Below are 21,230 nucleotides of genomic sequence, written 5' to 3'. Positions count from 1 at the left end.
AGAAGGATTATTTTAAAATTTATCTTTTGTTTGTCATTCCATAAGAATAATTCAATGTTCTTACTGTCAACGTGACTGCAGATTTCCCAGTATATTTTTTGGTCCAGATCTTCAAGTTGAGTGAAGTCTTCAACATAATGAACTTTATCTTGAGATCCTCCAATTTCCAGAAGCTGACTTACGTTGGCTTCCGATACACCCACGGCAAATACTATGATTCCTTCATTCCTGATGGATGTTGCTGGGCCCAAGACCTCATCCTGTGCCTCTCCATCAGTGATCACTATGAGATATTGTGGGATTCCAGGCCGACCACCTTTAGATTGGGCAAAGTACTCCTCTGTAAAGCTCAGGGCAGAGCCAGTCATAGTCCCTCCTCCTATTTGCCGCACTGCAGTAATTGCCTTGCGTATGTCATCCTGAGATGAATATCTACCAAGATTAAACTCTAGACGGTAGTCAGCAGCATATTGTATTAGACCCATGTGCACATTCTCTGGACCAATAGTGGTCCTGTTCACAAAGCTATGCATAAACTCTTTCATTTTCAGAAAATCAGTGGGACATGCTTCCTGATCCATCGATTAGGAAAATGATGTCACTCTTCCCCATCTTGCTGCAGGCTGTGAGAGAAAAGCCATTGTTATTCTGTGAATTTTGTTCTTTGTTCATGTTCCCCCATCCTAACGAATGCACTGTACAATCATATTGCAAATCATTTCAAACTATCTCTATGCATATGGCTAGACCAGATCCAGCCGTATGACAAGGAAACTTCTAGTGGGACAGAAATTGAGAATCATAGACTTTTTTCTTCTATTAACAGTTTGCAAAACCAGAGCTTGAAGTGAATGATTTTGCAATGTGCAATCCTTAAAACATCAGCAGTGCCAGGGGTCATTGCTTCCCACCCTTATTCTATGGGTTTGGAGGTGGCTGATGAGGTGAAAATGGAAACCGCAGACCAAAGGTTCTTGATTAGGCAAATAGGTGAATTGTTTGATATACTTCGCTCTACCTATCCACTTAATATAATTGCTCAACACCAAATATTTTCTCGGATCCCAACAACCTTATTGTTACTCTGACTTTTATGTTCTTTAGTAATGTACTGTATAAATGGAAAAACAGAAGAAAATTATCAGCTATTTAGTAAAAGTAATGATCCAGATCAATGCAGAAAGAGGAATGTCAGGGCCAGAGCTCAGTACTCAGTTTTATCCTTGGTAAGGATCAATAGTCAATTATAAATCCTCCTCTTTCTTTACAAATACCATTCTTCATTGGGCCCTCTTATGCAATTTTACAGCCATAACTTGTTCTATTTCTCATAGTAAACATAACAGAGTTACCAGGGAACAATAAAGCTAACAGAAGAATTCTCAGTCACAACTTAGAAGTGTTTTCGAATCCAATGCTTACCTTCCCGTGAACAGATTGCCCGCACGATGTTATTCTTTATATCATCCAATACATCAAAGTTAGTGACATAGTAAACTCTTTCTTCAGTTCCTCCTGCAACCTGTTTAAGTTCTTCATTACTTGTATTCCCTACTCCTATTGCATAACAGATTATTCCCTGCTGTTTCAGATCTCTTGCAGGTTCTTCTACATTATCATCTGCCTCTCCATTGGTGAGAGTGATCAGGACCTGGTGCACTTCATGTCTTTCCTTTGCTTCGCTGAAGAGATCTTTCATGTAACTTAATGCACGCCCCGTCCAAGTTGTTTTCCTAATTTGAGAAATTCTTTCAACTGCTTCCTCCAAACTAGTTTTATTGGTATATTCAGTGACTGTAAATTCAGTTTGTGGATCCTTTGAATACTGGACAACCCCAATGCGAACCTGATTTGCACCAATAGTAAAATCTTTAATAACCTTGATCAGGAATTGTTTTACTTCCATGAAGCTCTCTGCTGAAATGCTGGACGACCCATCAACCAGAAAGTAAATATCAGCTTCTTCAGTTTTAGTACAGGCTGAAAAAGAAGAATTGCTTTAGGTACTGAAGAACAATGAGGACACACACCAAAGTTGGGATGCTTACAGAGACAATGGCATTGAACATCCGATATTGAGTATCAGTTGGTAAATATATGAGCTCTGCAATGAATAGCAGTTGGCCACTCAAGCATTATACTTACATGCACAACTATGTACTTTAACCAGGTATTTTCATCTTTTTTCTTCAGATTTGTCAGTTTACATTTTGAAGGCAACCATTAAATTTCAATCCACCTTGTTAGGCCATTTCTTTCCAAATATTGACTAGGTGTTGCATAATTATTTTTCTGATGTGGGGTACAAATAAATATTAAAAACCTAGCAATGACTGACACAAGTAAGAGCAATTACAAACTGACATACCTCACTGTATACTGGACAAAATCAGAGGAACAATGCACACTTTTAGCTGGCGGTTTGAGAGATAATAACAGTGAGTTCCTCTTCATTGGTCAAATGCTAGTATATCTGACCTTTTCATCTGTCGGTCAAGAACACTGTGTCCAGGGTTGAAAGGCAAGATCTTATTGGTGATTCCTCCCTTCTCTTGGATCCAACATAAAGTAGTATTAGCAGAGTGGATCAGGCTATGAAGAATTCATTACCCTTTAATCCAAGTTTCTATCTATTCATTTATGAGATGCAGATAAATCTGGCAAGCTCAGCATTTAGCATCCATCTCAAATTGTCTTTATAACTCAGTAGCTAAACAGGTTAATTCAATGGCAATTAATTTTCAATCATATTAGTGAGTCAGAGGTCACATATTGGCAGGGATAATAGTGAAACTATAATATTTATCTCCCTCTCTCCCTCCCTCCCTCCTATTCAGGACGTTAATTGAATTGTCAGTTACCAGACTGGCAGTTAAAGGACTATTCCATGTAAACCTAGGCTGACAACATCCAATATTCAGGGAGGATTACTCTGCTTGTTTTGTGTTGTTTTTCTGATGAAATATTACATGACGTCACCCTCACCTCTGTTAGATGGATAAGAAGGTCTCATGGTACTACTTAGGAATTTTTTTCTGATGTCCCAATCAATGTCATCCTAAAAATATAGGTTACCCAGGCATTATCATAGTGGTGCATGCGACAGTACTCTTTGCATAACTTAGCTTCTACATTTCCTGCCTTGCATCTCTTCCAATGTACTACATTTACTACAAAAAATTTGACAGGCACTACAAGAATGATCTTTCTATATGTAGAGAGATTAATATTAAATTTTACACTTTTTAAACTGAGGCACAAAGGGTTAAATAAAACTCCTTTTGATTTACAATTGTAAACTAGAGAATTTAAAATACTTGAACATTTTGTTAAAACTAAACAATAATAATTAGACAGAAGGGATTAAAAGATGTATTGAACAATTAAAAACTGAACTCTACCCTTGAATAAGTTTTATGTTAGATCGAATGTGCAATCAATAACAATAAATCAGACTGGTTATGGCACAAAATTCATAGAAAATTTACAACATCTTCTTCAAACCTTCTTTAATGATGTTCTCTTCGACAGCTGTCCCTGAGGTTTGAGAGATAACCTCCAGGCAAATCCTATTCTGCAAGATGTCTGCGGCAGGCGACAGCATGAGGAAATCCTCTAATCTTAAAACATAGCGTTTTGATGATACGAAGCAATTTTCTCCAGCTCGTTTTCGGTGACATTCCCAATGCCCAGAGCAAAAATATTAACACCATTACGACGCAGTGAGATTGCACTGTCCTCATCCTCAGTCTGGAATTCACCACCAGTAATCAAAAACAACATTTGGGGGATTCCTTTCTTGACACGACTGCCAGCCTGTGCTGTAAAATAATTTTCCCTTACAAAGTGAAGGGCAGCGCTGGTCTTTCTTCCTCTTCCCCCTCTATAGGGCATTGATCTTACATGATCCAAGATGTCACTCTTGCTGTGATAGGTTGTTAGTTTAAACTCTTCTTTTGGTAAGACACTGTACTGAGCCAAACCAACATGGACACGGTCAGCTGTTACGTCCAGTGTATTGATTAGGCCTTGTAGAAAACCACGGAGTAACTGAAAGTTGGCTACTCCAATGTCATCAGATGTATCTATCAAGAAGACGACATCAGCAATTGAAGCAGTCCTGCATGCTGTGAGGAAACAAAACATTGTTCAGGTCAAGAATGATTAAACAAATGCAGGAGTAAATTAACAGCAATTTGTCACTGACATTGCTTTGGTGGTGACTTCATTAAAGTGAAGGGGAGTTCTCTGTGGCTCTCTGAGCAATATTTATTTCTCAAGCAAAATTGTTATTACAATCTATCTGCTCATTATCTCATATCTTTTTGTGAGAAAATTGCTGTGAATAAATTGGCTTGTGGCCAATGATCCTAGACCTCCCCATTGTAGAAAACTTCCTCTCCACTTTATCCAGACCTTTCAATATTTGATAGGCTGTAATGAGATCCCTCCTCATTTTTCTAAACTTCAACAAGTGCAGAACCAGAGCTATCAAATATTCCTCATATGTTAATCCTTTCATACCCGAGATAATTCTAGTAAACCCCCTCTGGACCCTTTCCAATGCCAGCACATCTTTTCTCGGAAAAGGGACCCAAAACTACTAACAATATTCCAAGTGCAGTCTGACCTATGCCTTATAAAGCCAAAGAATTACATCAAAGAATTCCAACAGATTGGTCAGCTCAGATTTGCCCCTGTCGAAAACCATGCTGACTTTGGCCTATTTTATCATGTGCCTAAAGTACCTGAAAATCTCAACCTTAATAATAGATGTCTTTCTGATTCCTGAAGTCAAGCTAACTAGTCTATAATTTCCTTTTTTTCTGCCTTTTCCTTTCTTAAAAAGTGGAGTGACATGCATAATTTCCAGTCATCACAAAACATTGCAGAACCTGGTGATTCTTGGAAGTTCATTACTAATGCCTCCACATTCTCTTCAGTTGTACTTTCAAAACTCTGGCTGTAATCTGTCTGGGTCTACAAAAGACGTCCTCCTTTCCTACAGAATTCCCATCAGAGGAAAAGAGATACCTGTGCTCATTATTCTCATGGAAATAACAATCGGACAGGGCACAATTTTATTATTCATGTCCTGTTGAGACTCTAACTCACTGTAATGTCTCCTGGTGAAATTCACTCTTTCTGGGTCTGAGACTTTATATATTTTGTATTTCTCCTTTAGTCATATTTTTAAAAATAAATTTTTTTCTTAAGTTGGGAATTCTGTCAGTCAAAAGTAAGAACAGGCTGCATATGTGGGAAGAAAAACAAGGTAAGCATTTTGGGTCAAAGACAGCTTTGTGAAGTTTAGAAGCTGTGTTCTGCTAACTTGTAACCTCTCTCTGATTCTATGATACTCAACAGAGCAGTTGACCTCTGTTAGAAAGTGCAGAAGCTACAAAGTTGACAAGCTGACTAGCAGTTTGTGGCAATCATGAATTATCCTATACCAACACCCTCAAAGAACTAACCATCTTGACCTGGATAACTTGATAGGGAAGGAGAAAATACTAAAACAAGGATGGCTGATACACCGTATTATTCTTCTTTTTAAATGAACACTGGATATTGTTGAATAATGCAAGAAGGGTTGACAAAGTCAAGCTATTTTTTTATTTGAGGCACTGAACAGGCAGCTCAATGATGTAATACCTAGAAACATTCTTCCTAAAAAGGGTGATAGACATCTAAAGTGCACTTTCAACTCAAAGCTGTTGATACTGACAATGGGAACACAATGATTGACAGCTTTATGTTAAGTAATGATTTCAGATGTGTAAAGATTAATGTGGTTCATTTCATGATATAACTGACTGGAAGACCAGGCTCAATTGGTGGAATGAACTCTTTAACATTGAACATGCTACCCGAAGGAGCCTGGACTTCTCATCGTGCATCTTGGAACCCATCCAAAGAGGCAAATGTTGCTGCAATTCACAGATGCAGACTGGTGCTCATCGCCAATCTATCAGGAACTCAGCCTGTACATGTTAAAGTACTTCACAAGACTTATTCAGAACAATCCATAAATGGCAACCTTTAACTTCCTAAATCTATAACTATAGGAATAGGAAGCAGGCAAGAAGTTTTAAGCCCCAGGAAAAAGTACATACATTTCAACAAGAGGTAAAATATTGAGGTAAATTTAAGGTGAATATGCAGAATCTATCTGATTATCTTTACAACAAGAAAGGGAAACAACAGAGCACCATTTTCATTTCCCATTAATACCAGACAGTTAGAATGAAGACACCGTTATAATCAGCTCTTGACATAGTAATGTTTAAAAATATTTGTGCCAGGACTGGATAAACACACCTGGGGAGACCTGAAGACCATAGGACCATTAGGAGCAGAATAGGGCCATTCAGCCCATTGAGTCTACTGCACTATTCTATCATGCTGATCCCAGATCCTTCTCAATGCCATGCACCTGCCTTCTCAACATAATCTTTAGATGCTTTGACCGATCAGGAAATGATCAATTTCCGTCTTAAATATACACACAGACGTGGCCTCCACCGCAGTCTGTGGCTGAGCATTCCACAGATTCACTAATCTCCAGCTCAAAAATATTCCACCCTACCTCTGTTCTAAAGGGTCACCCTCAATTTTGAGGCTGTCCCCTCTAGTTCTGGATACCCCCACCATAGGAAACATTCTCTCCACATCCACCCTCTCTAGTCCTTTCAATGTTCGGTAAGCTCCAATGAGATCCCCCTGAATCCTAAATCCTAATGAGTACAGGCACAAAGCTGCCAAACACTCCTCATGTGCTAACCCCTTCATTCCTAGAATCATTTTTATGCACCTCCTCTGGACTCTCTCCAACGCCAACACAGCTTTTCTGAGATATGGGGCACAAAACTGTTGGCAACACGAGTGCGGCCTGACTAGTGCCTTATAAAGGCTCCGCATTATCTCCTAGCTTTTATATTCTACTGCCCTTGAGATAATGCCACATTACATTTGCCGTCTTTACCACAGACTCAACCTGTATATATATATTTACCTTGGGCAGCAATTACAACCTAGATTCTGTGTGGACAGGTCACTATCAGCTTTGCACATCTGGACACTGCAACTTTTCCCCATTCCTCTTTACAAAACTGCTCGAGCTCTGTCAGATTGCATGGGGATTGTGAATAAACAGAACTTTCAAGTCCAACCAGAAATTCTCAGTTGGATTGAGGTCTGGGCTCTGAATGGTCCATTCTAGGACATTAACTGTGTTCTTTTTAAGCCATTCTTGTCTTTATGCCAGGGGTTATTGTCTTGCTGGAAAACAAATCTTTTCTCAAGTCGCAGTCCTCTTGCAGGCTGCAAGCGGTTTTCTGCCAGGATTTCCTTGTATTTTGCTGCATTCAGTTTACCCTCTATCGACACAAGCCTTCCATGACCTGTTGCAGTGAAACATCCCCAATGCATGATATGGCCATTACCATGCTTCATTGTAGGGTTGGTGTTTTTGATGAAGTGTGTTGTTTGGCTTACATCAAACAGTGTTCAGTCTGGTGGCCAGGAAGCTCAATTTTGGGTTCATCATACCACAGAATCTTCTTCCAGCTGACATCTGTCTCCCACATGCCTTCTGACAAACTCTAGCCAAGATTTCATGAGAATTCTTTTTCAACAGTGACTTTCTCTTTGCCACTTTCCCAGAGAGCTGTGACTGGTGAAGCATCTGGGCAACTGTTGTTGTATGCACAGTCTCTTTAACATCAGCCAGTGAAGCTTGTAATTTCTCCAAAGTTGTCATAGGTCTCTTGATGGCCTCTCTCATGAATCCCCTTCTTGCACAGTCTATCAATTTTTGACGATGGCCTGCTCTGAGCAGATTTACAGCTGTGCCATATTCTTTCCATTTCCTGTAGATTGACTTAAACTAGACTCCAATGGATATTCAGTGACTTGGAAATTTCCTGACTTGTGCTTTCCAATAACCTTTTTGTGGAGTTGCTTGGAGTATTATTTCGTCTTCATGCTGTAGTTTTTGCCAGGATACTGAATCACCAGCAGATGGACCTTATACAGGTGTATTTTTACTGCAGTCATTTGGAACATCTTGGATGCAGACAGGTTTCAAAAACTGGATCTCCATTTAACTAATTAAGTGACTTCTAAAACCAATTTGCTGTACCAGTGATGATTTGTTGTGTCATATTAAAGGGGGGAGTGGTGAATACTTATGCAATCAATTATTTTGTGCTTTATATCTGTAATTAATTTAGATCATCTTGTAGAGATCTGTTTTCAATTTGACATGAAATAATCTTTTTCTGTTAATCCGTGTCAAAACACCAGTTTAAATCCACTGTGATTCAATGTTGTAAAACAACAGAACATGAAAACATTCAAAGGGGGTGAATACTTTTAATAGGCACTGTGTATTCATATGTTTGTTCAATGACAATTAAATTTGAACTTGACTTGATGAATGCCAAAAGAAACCAACCATACCTGCTGATCTTTCATATATTTTGTATAGATATTCCTGTTTTATTATCAGCTTGATTACATTGTATATTTTGCTTGGTAACTGAGCAAATACTCCAAAATCATCACTCTGGAAAATAAATTCAGGAGGGGCTATTTTCTCCAGCTCAGTCTGGTTAGCATTCTTCACACCAACAGCAATAGCCTTCACCCCTTGTTTTCTTATCTCCCTGGCAGCTACAGTGACATCATCCAGTGAAGGTGCTGAAGTAAATATTATAGCAATCTGAGGAACTCCTTGAGCTCGTCGACTTCCAGCAGACACTCTGAAGAAACCCTTGTTCAGAACATCAATGGCATTGCCCATTGCTGGCCCACGTCCTCTCTGAAATACAAAATTACTGGGATTCTTTATGTAACGCGTCACTTGAGCATTTGTTTGGAAGGCACTCAGTAAGAATTCTGTATAGACATTAGTACTGTACTGAGCAAGACCAACTTGGAACTTGTCTGCCCCAATCTCAAGTTGAGAAACAACCTTCAAAATGGCTTTTTGGATCCGTTGAAATCCTGCAGACCCCATCTTCAGAGAAGTATCAACTAGAAAAACGACATCAGCATAATCCACAGCATAGGCTGTAAAGGAAATAAAATGATAGATTAGTTCAAAGAGCAAATCTAGAGAACTGTGAAATCCCAACCATCAAAATAGTTCCCCTGGTATTACATCATGGCAAAAATTCAAATTTCATTGCTGTATGTAGGAAGTACCAGAGTAAGGAAAGGCCTTGGAAAGCAGAGTGGAAAATAGAGGTAAAAAAAAAACTGTTGGAATAATAGAAGTGATTAAATGGAGGGATGGTGGATGAGACTGAAAGGAGGGATGGTGGATGAGATCGATGGAGGGATGGTGGATGTGATCAAATGGTTAGAGAATGTGATCGAATGGAGGCGCAGAGAACGTGATCAAATGGAGGGATAGTGGATGAGATCAAATGGAAGGATAGTGATATGATTGTTTGAAAGGAGGGATAGTGAATGTGATTGAATGAAGGGATAGTGATATGATTGAAAGAAGGGAAAGTGGATGTGAATGAATGGAGCGATAGTGATTGCGATCGAATGGAGGAAAAGTGGATACGATTGAATGGAGGGATGGTGGATGAGATTGAAAGGAGGGATGGTGGATGAGGTCGATGGAGGGATGGTGGATGAGATCAAAAAGAGGGATGGTGGGTGAGATCAATGGAGGGATGGTGGATGCGATCGAATGGAGGGATGGTGGATGAGATTGAAAGGAGGGATAGTGGATGTGATTGAATGGAAGAATAGTGGAACTGATTGAACTCATGAAAGTGAAGGTACACAGGGAAAAGAGAATAAATTGAATAGTCAGAGTAATTGACTACTGAAGGAGACTGGATAATAGAATTGTGGGGATGATAGGAAGGTGGAGGTGAATAGCTAAGGAAGACAGCATACTATAATCCCAAAGAATTTATTTGAATATTTCAACCATGTGGATAAACATGTACCTGTTCATTTGAGGAGTGTTGCATTACATGAGCAGTGTTTTGGAAATGTTTATCAATGTAAGAGGTATGAAAAGGATTGCAATAAGTGCTGGAATGAAACAGAATTGAAGACTTTAGGATGGGCCTCATCAATTACAAAAGGTGACTCTGATGACCATGGGACTATGAGGAAAGCTGAAGAAAATTCCATCACTAGAAAATTGATTGAGATGGAGCCAAGGGTAGGATAGATTGGTCTAATAAAGAAGATGAGCATTGAGGATATAGAAGCAAACAAGTACTGAAGGATACAAGTCAAGCTATCAAAACTAAAGACATGAAAGTATAAAATACACTGGTAATGATGAGTGTGGGTGAAGTTGGACTCAGTGTGTTCAGCTTAGAAAACACCATAATAAGAAGATAAGAGGAGGAAAGGAAAGTCTAAGTGATCAGTGCTGAGAAATGGATCATAGAGATAGTTATGGGATAGATAGATAGAATGGGATAATAGCTGGCCCAGATGTGCTCAGACAAAGGAATTATTTTTTGTTTTGTGTAATTTCATGACTATATTTCAATTGAACCAACCTTGAATATAGTCTACAATAACCCTGCACACCGACTCCAAAAATCTGTTTGAAAATTCTGATTCAGACAGTTTGTCAAAACTTGCAATGTTGTAGGCATATTTATTAAATGGTTTACTGGATAAAAGTCTGAGTGCCTTTGCTGGTTGGACATTAACTCCAATGACAAAAATTGTGATATTTTTGCTTCTCATCTGTTCAGCTGCCTTGGCTGCCTCAGTAATAGATCCTCCATCAGTGATCAGAATGGCAATTTGTTTCACACCTTCTTCGATTCTACTCCCTGCTGACATAACAAAATGTTCTCTGTCCAGGAATTCCAGAACTTTTGTCACATTTGTCCCACCCTTCTTTTGTGACAAATTTTGTATATGGTCCAATACGTTCTCTTTTGACAAATACGTATTCAGAAGAAACTCAGTCCTTGGATCTGTGCTGTACTGAGCCAACCCAATCCTCACTTTGTTGCTTGCAATATCCAGTCCACGAACAAATTTACGCAGAAATATCTTCATGTTTTCAAAGTTCTCATCCTTTATGCTTGATGAACCATCTATCACAAGGACAATGTCAGCAACTGTGGCATCCCTGCAAGCTGAGCACATGAAAATAATATTCTTTGTTAAAGTAGCTTATGCAAAATGAAAGCAGACAACAGAACTACCAACATCTCTTAATGCCTCACACTCCCCTATATGAATCTAAATGTCTTAGGGTCATAAGGTGTTGTATGGTTAATATTTAAGCTATTAAAATACAGTCTTTGTATTTTAAAAAAATGTGATCCATTTTTGCTATGCCCAATCTCACATATTAATCAGCTTCCATTTCTGACAATCAGTTTCTAAGCTGGCCCTTACAGCATTTTAAGCATAGTAACACTTTTATTATTAAAGGTTTTTGAGTGTCAGTGCTGAATTCAGCAATTTCTGGCAGCCATTTCTCCCGTTTGATCATCAAAGATTCTCTCTCTCCTCCTTTCCCGCTCCCTCTCTCCCTTTCTCTCTCATGCTCTCTCTCTCCTTTCCCCCTTCCCAGTCTCTCTCTCTCCCCTCATACTCCCATCTCTCTTTCTGTCTCTTGAAAATCAAAAGGCATAAACACATAACTGTTCTCTAGTTGGATGCAATTGTGTTATGGTGGAAATAGGATTTAGTTAATTCCACATTAAAGGCATAAAATTGGTTCATGAGATCCAAACCATGACTTGTAGCCTTGTATCCAAAAGACTCTAAACACTATCAAACCTAACTTTGGAATAAAAAATTACTGAGGCATCAAATATATTGTGTAAGTAATCAGCACAATACCTATTTTTAGTTCTTCTTCTTTCAAAATCAAAGCATTTTATCCTGTCTGACTCAAGAACCATAAGTAATTATTTTGGAACAGGAAGCTCCATCATACATAGGGTCATTCTCAGGATTTCTTCAAATGGTTAGACAACCCAGGAAAAGGCTGTTGGCAGCCATTTTATTAACATTCATACTAAGCCAATTTTTGGGTTTGATGTTGAATCCCTGTTGTGGTTACATGTCCTGTTATTGAAGTTGGAGCGTGAATTCTTGACCACAGAGTGGGCAGACATTTAGATGGGAAGGTGGTCCATGCAGATCAAGATTCCCAGCTGAGTTGTCCCGTGTGCCTAACCAAGATTCCCATCCAAGTTATCTATTCAGACGGCAAAATGTTCATTACCTCGCTGATCACATCATGTCATGCTTTACACTATGATTATGAGAGTGGATTTGCCAAGATGGTAATAAATCACTGATTGTTGCTGAACAATTCTCACCTATTCTGTCCACCTGCTTTGAAATGATCATTCTGAACAATACTCCTAAGATTACTGGAGAAGAGTGCAGGCCTGTAGCAAATTCTTTAAGTACTGCCACAGGAACCACGGTTGCCAACGTTTTTGCAAGCAGGATGACTAACACTCAGAAGTGATCTGCACCTTCCAAGAGGCATTATTATAGGGCTGACACCAGAGTAAGTTAATAGAGAATAGCAGAATGGAAATCCTTTATTTGCAGTTTCTGCCTTGTCTCTGTTAGCCATTAAACAGAACAGGGCTACATGCTGTGTCACATTCTTGTAACATCAGAACCAATGGAATGTGCTTAAAGAAATAGTCAAGAGTCAGAACTTCCTCAGTTTTCCAGGCGTTAGTCTTCACCTGTGGGCTATCAGCCTTGCATAGTTCTGTACAGATTTACCTGAATAGTAAAAACTCCGAAAAAGTTAAACTACTTCTTTGTTCACAGTATGGAAATTACTCGTCATGCCAATATCTGTTCTTTATCTGTAATTGCTCTTGAACTGAGGAAGATCTGACACTTTGATGGTATTGCAATGTCAAGTACATTGCATCTGTTCAAAAAATCCAAAATACCAAACTAAAATAAAGCTTAGAATCTTGCATTCCCAACCTTAATGTCTTCCTAAATACTATACCTATGGATGCCAGTGGGACGTTGGATATTTCATGAGATACCTCTTGCATCCTCGTACACAAAAACCAGATGATAGCCTGTGAGATTTCCCTCAGATCATCAAAGTCAGCTACATCGTACACATAGTTTACAGCTGGTTCACTGGCAATCTGCTTCAGTTCCCTCTCATCGGCAACTTGAATACCAATGACATACACAATGATCCCCTGATCCTTCAGAGCCTTTGCTGGCAAACTAATGCTATCTTCAGACTTCCCATCAGTGATAATGATAGCCACCTGTGGCACGTCCATTGAAGCCCTACTTCCTGCCGACTCCACAAAATGCTCTTTCAGCAGGAACCTCAAGCACAGCCCAGTTCTTGAACCACTTCCCTTCAATTGTAGTTGCTGTATCTTCCACAGGATATCATTCTTATCATAAAAAGAATTCAGGAAAAACATTGTACGAGGGTTTCCACTGAACTGAATGAGGCCAATCCGTACTTTGTCCTCTCCAACATCAAATCCATTCACCAAAGTAGAGAGAAAATCTTGGACTTTTTCAAAGTTCTGGGATCCTATACTCCAGGATCCATCAACTAGGAAAACAATGTCAGCAATAGAGGACATTGTGCAAGCTATTAAGACAGAAAAAATCAGAAGTTAATAAGATAATGACAAATTCATTGACCTTCAACCTTTCACCAATATATCTAAAATTTCCACCAGTTTCAAAAGGTTAACTAACACACTGGTGTCCAAGAACCAGAATCAGGATCAAGTTTAATATCACTTGCAGATGTCATGAAATGTGTTGTTTTGCATTAGCAGTACATTGCAATCCATAATAACAAAAACTATAAGTTGCAACAACAAGTATGAGTAAAAAAAAGAAAATTAAGTAAGCAGTGCAAAATGGAGGAAAAACTACTGAGGTAATGTTCATGGATTCATTGTCCATTCAGAAATCCGATGGTGAAGGGGAAGAAGCCGTTCCTCAAACGTTGAGTTGAGTGACTGAAATGAAGAGCAGGGTGAGATGCCTCAACCACTGTCTCCCTGTAGCGAAGTGCTTTGCGAGGTTAGGTATGGTTAGAACTAACTCTTATCTGAGCAGGGGCCAGTACCTGTTGCACTTCAACAGATCCACAGCAGACACAGTCTCACTGGCTCTCTACACTCCATTGGAGCACCCAGACAACTACAGAACATACATCATACTTCTACTTATCAATTAATGTTTGGCATTCAACACCACCATTCCCTCATTAGAGATCACCAAGTCTCAATTCCTGGGGTTCTGCACTTCCCCCTGTAACTGGATCCTCAATTTCCTCATTGGGAGACCACAGTCCGTGCTATCAGCAACACATCTCCTCCTTGCTGACAATCATTGCAGGTACACCTCAAGGAAACATGCTTCGTCCACTGCTCTACTTTCTCTAGACTGAGGATTGTGTGGCTAAGCACAGTTCAAAGCATTAGCTATAAATTCACAATTGTCATCACTATTGTTCATAAAATCTCAGATAGCAACAAGGAGGCATTCAGGAGTGGGATAGATTGGCAGTTTGAATGTCACAACAAGAAGCTCATTGGCAAGACAAAGGAATTGATTGTCGTGGGGAAATCAGGGGAACAGACACCAGTCCTCACTGAAAGCTCAACAGTGGAAAGGGAGAGCAGCTTCACGTTCCAGGGCAAGAACATCTTAGAGGATCAATCTTGGACTCCACAGGTTAACTCAATCACAGATAAATCTCTATTGCATTAGGAGATTTGGTTTGTCTCCAAAAACTCTTATGTATGTTGGAGAGACTTTAGACTGGGTGCCTCACAGCCTGGTATAGAGACTCCAATGCACAGCTTTGCAAAAGGCTGCAAACAGTTGTAGGCTCACCCAGTTCTATCATGGGCATGCCCTCCCCACCACCAAAGATGTAATGATTCTGAAACAGCTTGGACCATAAGGCCATAAGACACAGGGGGAGAATTAGACCATGTGGCTCATTGAGTCTGCTCTGCCATTTGATCATGACTGATCCCTTTTCCTCTCAATCCCATTCTCCTGCCTTCTCCCTGTAACCTTTTACGCCATGACTTATCAACAATCTATCAACCTACGCCTTAAATACACTCTATGACTTGGCTTCCACAACCACCTGTGGCAAAAAAATCCACTGTTTCACCACTCCCTTGCGAAAGAAATTCCTCTTTGTTTCTATTCTAAATGGAGGTCCCTCTAATCTGATATTGTGCCTTCTGTTCCTAGACACCCAACTCTATGGAACATTTTCTCCACAACCACTTTATCTAAGTGTAGGGCTCTTAGAACCAGTAACTGTGGTGTTAACTGTTCGGGCTAACAAAATAGCTTCTCTGTATTGTTATAATGAAAAGGCTTCTTTGTAATGTTACTTAATGCTGGAATGGGTTTCTGAATCTGGAATGTTTGGGTTATAACTGTAGATAAGGGGGACCTCACCAATGGAGAATTGTTATGCTATCTTGTATCTGTGAGCTGAGTGGGAGATTGCGGTCTTTTGCAGGAGGCGAGTGAGGAGGACGGACGTGTGAGGAGTGGACAGTGGTTCCAGGGCTGCGGATACTGGAAGTCGGCGGTTCGGACAGTGGCCAAAGGCTCAAAAGGTCATTGTCGATGGAACCAGAGGAGTGAGCTCCAACATATTAAAATATTATGTGCACGAACTGATAAACTTACTGATTTGGTGCCTTTAGGTTATCTGTTTCTACTAACCCATCATTAAGAAATAACAAACACAAGGCTTCTCCCTCTAGATGCTGCCTGGCCTGCTGTGTTCCATCAGCATTTTGTGTGTGTTGTTGTTTGAATTACTTATCCTTGTAAGCAGAACAAGTGCTACACCTGCCCTTACACTTCCTCCCTCACCAGCATTCAGGGCCCCAGACAGTCCTTCCAGGTGAGGCGACACTTCCCCTGTGAGTCAGCTGGTGTGGTAGACTGCGTCCGGTGCTCCCGGTGTGGCTTTATATATTGGTGAGACCCGGTGCAACTGGGAGACCGTTTCGCTGAACACCTACACTCGGTCCGCCAGAAAAAGCAGGATCTCCCAGTGACCACACATTTTAATTCCACGTCCCATTCCCATTCTGATATGTCTATCCATGGCCTCTTCTATTCTCAGAATGAATCCAAACTCAGGTTGGAGGAACAACTCTTTATATATTGGTTGGGTAGCCTCCAACCTGATGGCATGAACATTGACTTCTCTAACCTCCGTTAATGCCCCTCCTCCCCTTCTTACCCCATCCCTGACATATTTAGTTGTTTGCCTGTTCTCCATCTCCCTCTGGTGCTCCCCCCCCCTTTCTTTCTCCTGGGGCCTCCCGTCTCATGATCCTTTCCCTTCTTCAGCTCTGTATCACTTTCGCCAATCACCTTTCCAACTCTTAGCTTCATCCCACCCCCTCCGGTCTTCTCCTATCATTTCGCATTTCCCCCTCCCCCCACTACTTTCAAATCTCTTACTATCTTTCCTTTCGGTTAGTCCTGACGAAGGGTCTCGGCCTGAAATGTTGACAGTGCTTCTCCTGTAGATGCTGCCTGGCCTGCTGTGTTCCACCAGCATTTTGTGTGTGTTGTTATTAAGAAATAACTATAAAGTTGCAATTATTTACTCACCTTTGGTGAACTTGTGTTGCGAATGTGTACTGGGGGGCATTACACCGTATTTACACCGAAGTATTGTACTATTGGCGGGGTGATGGCAGTTCACCCTAGGCAAACAGGGGCAAATTGGGGGCACGGATGCTACATAAGCCTTTCAACTTTCAATGATGATCCTCCCCCCCATTCTTCTAAATTTCCAGCAATTACAGGCCTAGAGCCAAACGTTTCTCATATGATAAGCCTTTCATTCCTAGAATCATTTTTGTGAACCTCCTTTGAACATTTTCCCATGTCAGTACATCCTTTCAAAGATAAGGGGCCCAAAACTGCTCACAATACTCCAATCACAAACAACAGAAAATCTGCAGATGCCAGAATTCCAAGTAACACACACAAAATGCTGGAGGAACTGAGCAGCCCATGCAGCATCTATGGAAAAGAGTACTGTACAGCTGATGTTTTAGCCGACACCCTTCAGCAGGACTGGAGAAAAAAAATGACGAGTGTGATCCCACTGCCAAGCACAACTTTCCCTCTGTCCCACCATCACCCTCCCCTCCCACTTCCAGCTTCCTACAAGGATTGCTCCCTGCATGACTCCCTTGTCCATTCGTTCCTCCCCACTGATCTCTCTCCTGGCACATCCCAGCAAACGGGTCAAGTGCTACACCTGCCCTTACCCCTCCTCCCTCATTACCATTCAGGACCCCAAACAGTCCTTCCAAGTGAGGCAACACTTCACCTGTGAGTCTTTTGGGGTCATATACTGTGTACAGTGCTCCTGGTGTGACCAGCTGTATATCGGTGAGATCCGTTGTGGATTGGGCATCCATTTTGTTGAGCACCTATGCTCCGTCTGCCAAAAAAAGTGGGATCTCCTGGTGGCCATCAATTCCCCTTCTCACTCCCATTCCAATATGTCTATGCATGGCCTCTATTGTTGCGATGAGGCCACACTCAGGTTGGAGGAACTACACCTTATATTCTGTCTGGGTAGCCTCTAACCTGAGGGCATGAGCATCAATTTTTCAAACATCCTGTAATGGCCTCTCCCCACTTCCTTCATCATTCTCAACCTCTTTTCCCTTTCTAGCCTTATCTCTTTGCCCACCCATCACCTCCCTCTGGTGCTCTTCCCCACTTTTCTTTCTACAATGGCCTTCTGCCCTCTCCTATCAGACTGCCCCTTTCCAGCCCTGTATCTCTTTCACCAACTTCCCAGCTCTTTTCTTTACCTCTCCCCCTCCCAGTCTCACCATCACCTTGTGTTTCTTCCTCCCTTCCCTCCACCTTCAGACTCTTCATCTTTTTTTCTCCAGTCCTGCCGAAGGGTCGAGGCCAGAAACATTGACTGTGCTCTTTTCCATCAATGCTGCCTGGCCTGCTGAGTTCCTCCAGCATTTTCCTTGTGTGTGCATGGAAAGACCACAATTGCCTGCCAACCGACTTGGCACATAATGAACAAGTGATTAATGTTTGCAATTTACAGTAATTTTATTTTTTTTACTGTACTGCTACCACAAAAGAATGCGTTACACAATGACAATAAATCTGACTCTGACTCTGGCACCCACACATTACTCTGACAAAATACATAAAAAAATCTGGTTATGTACTTCAGGACATCTGGAGTATTGTCTACTTCTCATTATCCTGTTCTGACATCTTAACTTTCTCAGAGTTACAATGAAGGCCCAGCTAATGGCAGGCAGTGACTAGTGGGTTACTGCAAGGCTCAGTGCTGGGACCCCAGTTGTTTACAATATATATTAATGATTTAGACGAGGGAATTAAATGCAGCATCTCCAAGCCTGCAGATGAGACGAAGCTGGGCGGCGGTGTTAGCTGTGAGGAGGATGCTAAGAGGATGCAGGGTGACTTGGATAGGTTAGGTGAGTGGGCAAATTCATGGCAGATGCAATTTAATGTGGATAAATGTGAGGTAGGGGGTTGCTTCAGCTTCCTGGCAAGACAACATTCAGGGGTGGGGAGGGCAGGGTGTAAGATTTTGTGAATAAAACATGAAAGAGTCATTTAATATGCTTAACAAAAGCCACAAATAGTGAGGTAGTGTTGAGTGATTGAATGTCCATTCAGAAATCTAATGGCAGAGGAGAATAAGCTGTTCCTGAATCACTGAGTGTGTCTTCAGGCTCCCGTGTCTCCTACTTGATGATCGCAATGAGAAGAGGGCCTATCCTGGGTGATAGACGTCTTTAATTAGAGATGTCGCCATTTTGAGGCAAGTATAGAAAAGCAGATTATTATCTGAATGGTGGCCGATTAGGAAAAGGGGAGGTGCAACGAGACCTGGGTGTCATTGTACATCAGTCATTGAAAGTGGGCATGCAGGTACAGCAGGCGGTGAAAAAGGCAAATGGTATGTTGGCATTATTTTGGCATTTATAGCAAGAGAATTTGAGTACAGAAGCAGGGAGGTTCTACTGCAGTTGTACAAGGCCTTGGTGAGACCACACCTGGAGTATTGCGTGCAGTTTTGGTCCCCTAATTTGAGGAAAGACATTCTTGCCATAGAGGGAGTACAGAGAAGGTTCACCAGATTGATTCCTGGGATGGCAGGACTTTCATATGAACTAAGACTGGATCGAATGGGCCTATACTTGCTGGAATTTAGAAGATTGAGGGGAGATCTTATTGAAACATATAAAATTCTAGAGGGATTGGTCAGGCTAGATGCAGGAAGATTGTTTCTGACGTTGGGGAAGTCCAGAACAAGGGATCACAGTTTAAGGATAAAGGGGAAGCCTTTTAGGATGAAGATGAGGAAAAGCTTCTTCACACAGAGAGTGGTGAATCTGTGGAATTCTCTGCCACAGGAAACAGTCGGTTCATTGGCTATATTTAAGAGGAAGTTAGATCCCTTGTGGCTAAAGGGATCAGGGGGTATGGAGAGAAAGCAGGTACAGGGTTCTGAGTTGGATGATCAGCCATGATCATACTGAATGGCGGTGCAGGTTTGAAGGGTCAAATGGCCTACTCTAGCACCTGTTTTCTATGTTTTCTATGTAAGTTATGGCAGTACCACCTGCAAGGTTATTCCAAGAAAAAAATGAGCTTTAATTGTTTAAATACTGTATTTTACAGAAAGACTATCCCTCAATACCCCAGCAAACAAACTCTACACAAGCTAGGCATCTCATTTTCTTGCTAACAGTTTTTTGTTGGCCAGAGTACTGATCTATTGCAGAGTTCTTGCCCATCCCAGCTAATGCCCTTGTTCCATCCACTGGGGCTATGCACAGCTATACTGGGAGCCCTATGTGAGCACCCGTTCTGCAGGCTGTTGCACTCTACTGTGTCAGAAACCTGAATATTGTAACCACTCATCCCCCCACAGATGTTTGTGCAGTAAAGAGTTGCCCCACAGCACAATGCAGAGAGGCTGCCTGTAGGGCTGTTATTGGGTGGTTTAGAGTGGACGGTGCTCTCGCTGAAATTCAGGGCCCAGGCAACACTGTGGACAGTGTGGGTCCTCATTGACAGACCACTTGGACCCTACAATCTTACTCATCGCCTCCTGGTGAAAGTGATGGAATCCGTTGTCTCCCCCATTCATTGATTGTAACTCTCCCCAGCCTGGAAGTAGCTCTATTGTGATAAGCAAGTTAAGATTGAAATGTTTCTGGGCTGGGGAAAACAGTGCAGTATAATTTAAAGATGAAGAAACAGCAATTCCAATCGCATTCTATAGGAAGTGATGGGAGAGATTACAGCATCTATAGAAGAGAGAGATTAGCGGAGGAAGGATGTTAATCTGAATGGAGGTCTGTGATCAGTGGTGTCCCACAGTGATTCGTACTGAGACCTCTGCTTGTGATATATGTCAATGATGGGGAATGAAAAATTAGACAGGTGGATTGGCAAGTTTGTGGATGGTGGAGTTGTGGGCAGTGTTAAAGCCTATTAAAAAATATAGTAGGTTACAGATCAGTTACAAATATGGGCAGTAAAGTGGCAGATGGAGTTTAATCCATGTGGAGTTCAATCCACATGGAGCAGATGTTATCAATCTTCAGCAATGGCCTGCATTCACAGTGATGGTCAGGACCCCCAAGCCCCACATCTTAGCACTGAGCAGCCACACTGTCTCCCAGCCAACCTCACACCAACTCTCGCAGGCAGCCCTTCCACATCGAACTGTAAATTTGTTGCTGAGTTTGCCCGATTTTCCAGGATCCAGGCTCCTGGCTCAGCAACACACATCGTTGGTAAGGGTAGGCTTCACATCCGGTTCGCTGCACAGAGATGAGCAGCAGCAGGTAGGGGGTTGCTGCAGCTTCCTGGCAAGACAACATTCAGGGGTGGGGAGGGCAGGGTGTAAGATTTTGTGAATAAAACATGCAAGAGTCATTTAATATGCTTAACAAAAGCCACAACTCTTAACTCCAATTACGACCACCGACATTATTACTTCAGACAGTCTAAAAGTGAACACACCAACTCAATGACAATGTTTGTGAATTATGTAGAACAGTTTCTATTATGATAGATGTGGCATCTGTCACCCATTACATTCCACTACACAGTGCCCCTCCAGGTTTCACCAAACCTGGCATTGTGAGTCTGTCTGGAGCTCA

At 41.3% G+C, this 21,230-nt stretch overlaps 1 protein-coding gene across 1 annotated transcript in view; it reads right to left on the bottom strand.

Moving 5' to 3' along the window:
• LOC132378208 (collagen alpha-6(VI) chain-like) overlaps positions 1 to 21,230 on the bottom strand; it is a 126,204-nt gene that overhangs the window by 93,823 nt on the left and 11,151 nt on the right. The window contains 10 exon segments of the mRNA XM_059944918.1: positions 65 to 558; positions 560 to 623; positions 1,423 to 1,980; positions 3,505 to 3,642; positions 3,645 to 4,127; positions 8,464 to 9,075; positions 10,545 to 11,138; positions 11,339 to 11,348; positions 13,020 to 13,618; positions 16,645 to 16,739. Coding sequence (XP_059800901.1) covers positions 65 to 558; positions 560 to 623; positions 1,423 to 1,980; positions 3,505 to 3,642; positions 3,645 to 4,127; positions 8,464 to 9,075; positions 10,545 to 11,138; positions 11,339 to 11,348; positions 13,020 to 13,618; positions 16,645 to 16,739 — 3,647 coding nt within the window.

This window comes from Hypanus sabinus, chromosome 20, assembly GCF_030144855.1.
Source record: "Hypanus sabinus isolate sHypSab1 chromosome 20, sHypSab1.hap1, whole genome shotgun sequence".
In the NCBI taxonomy this organism is placed as follows: Eukaryota; Metazoa; Chordata; class Chondrichthyes; order Myliobatiformes; family Dasyatidae; genus Hypanus; species Hypanus sabinus.
Note: the sequence above shows the minus strand (reverse complement) of the source record. Positions and strands in the feature narration are given on the sequence as shown.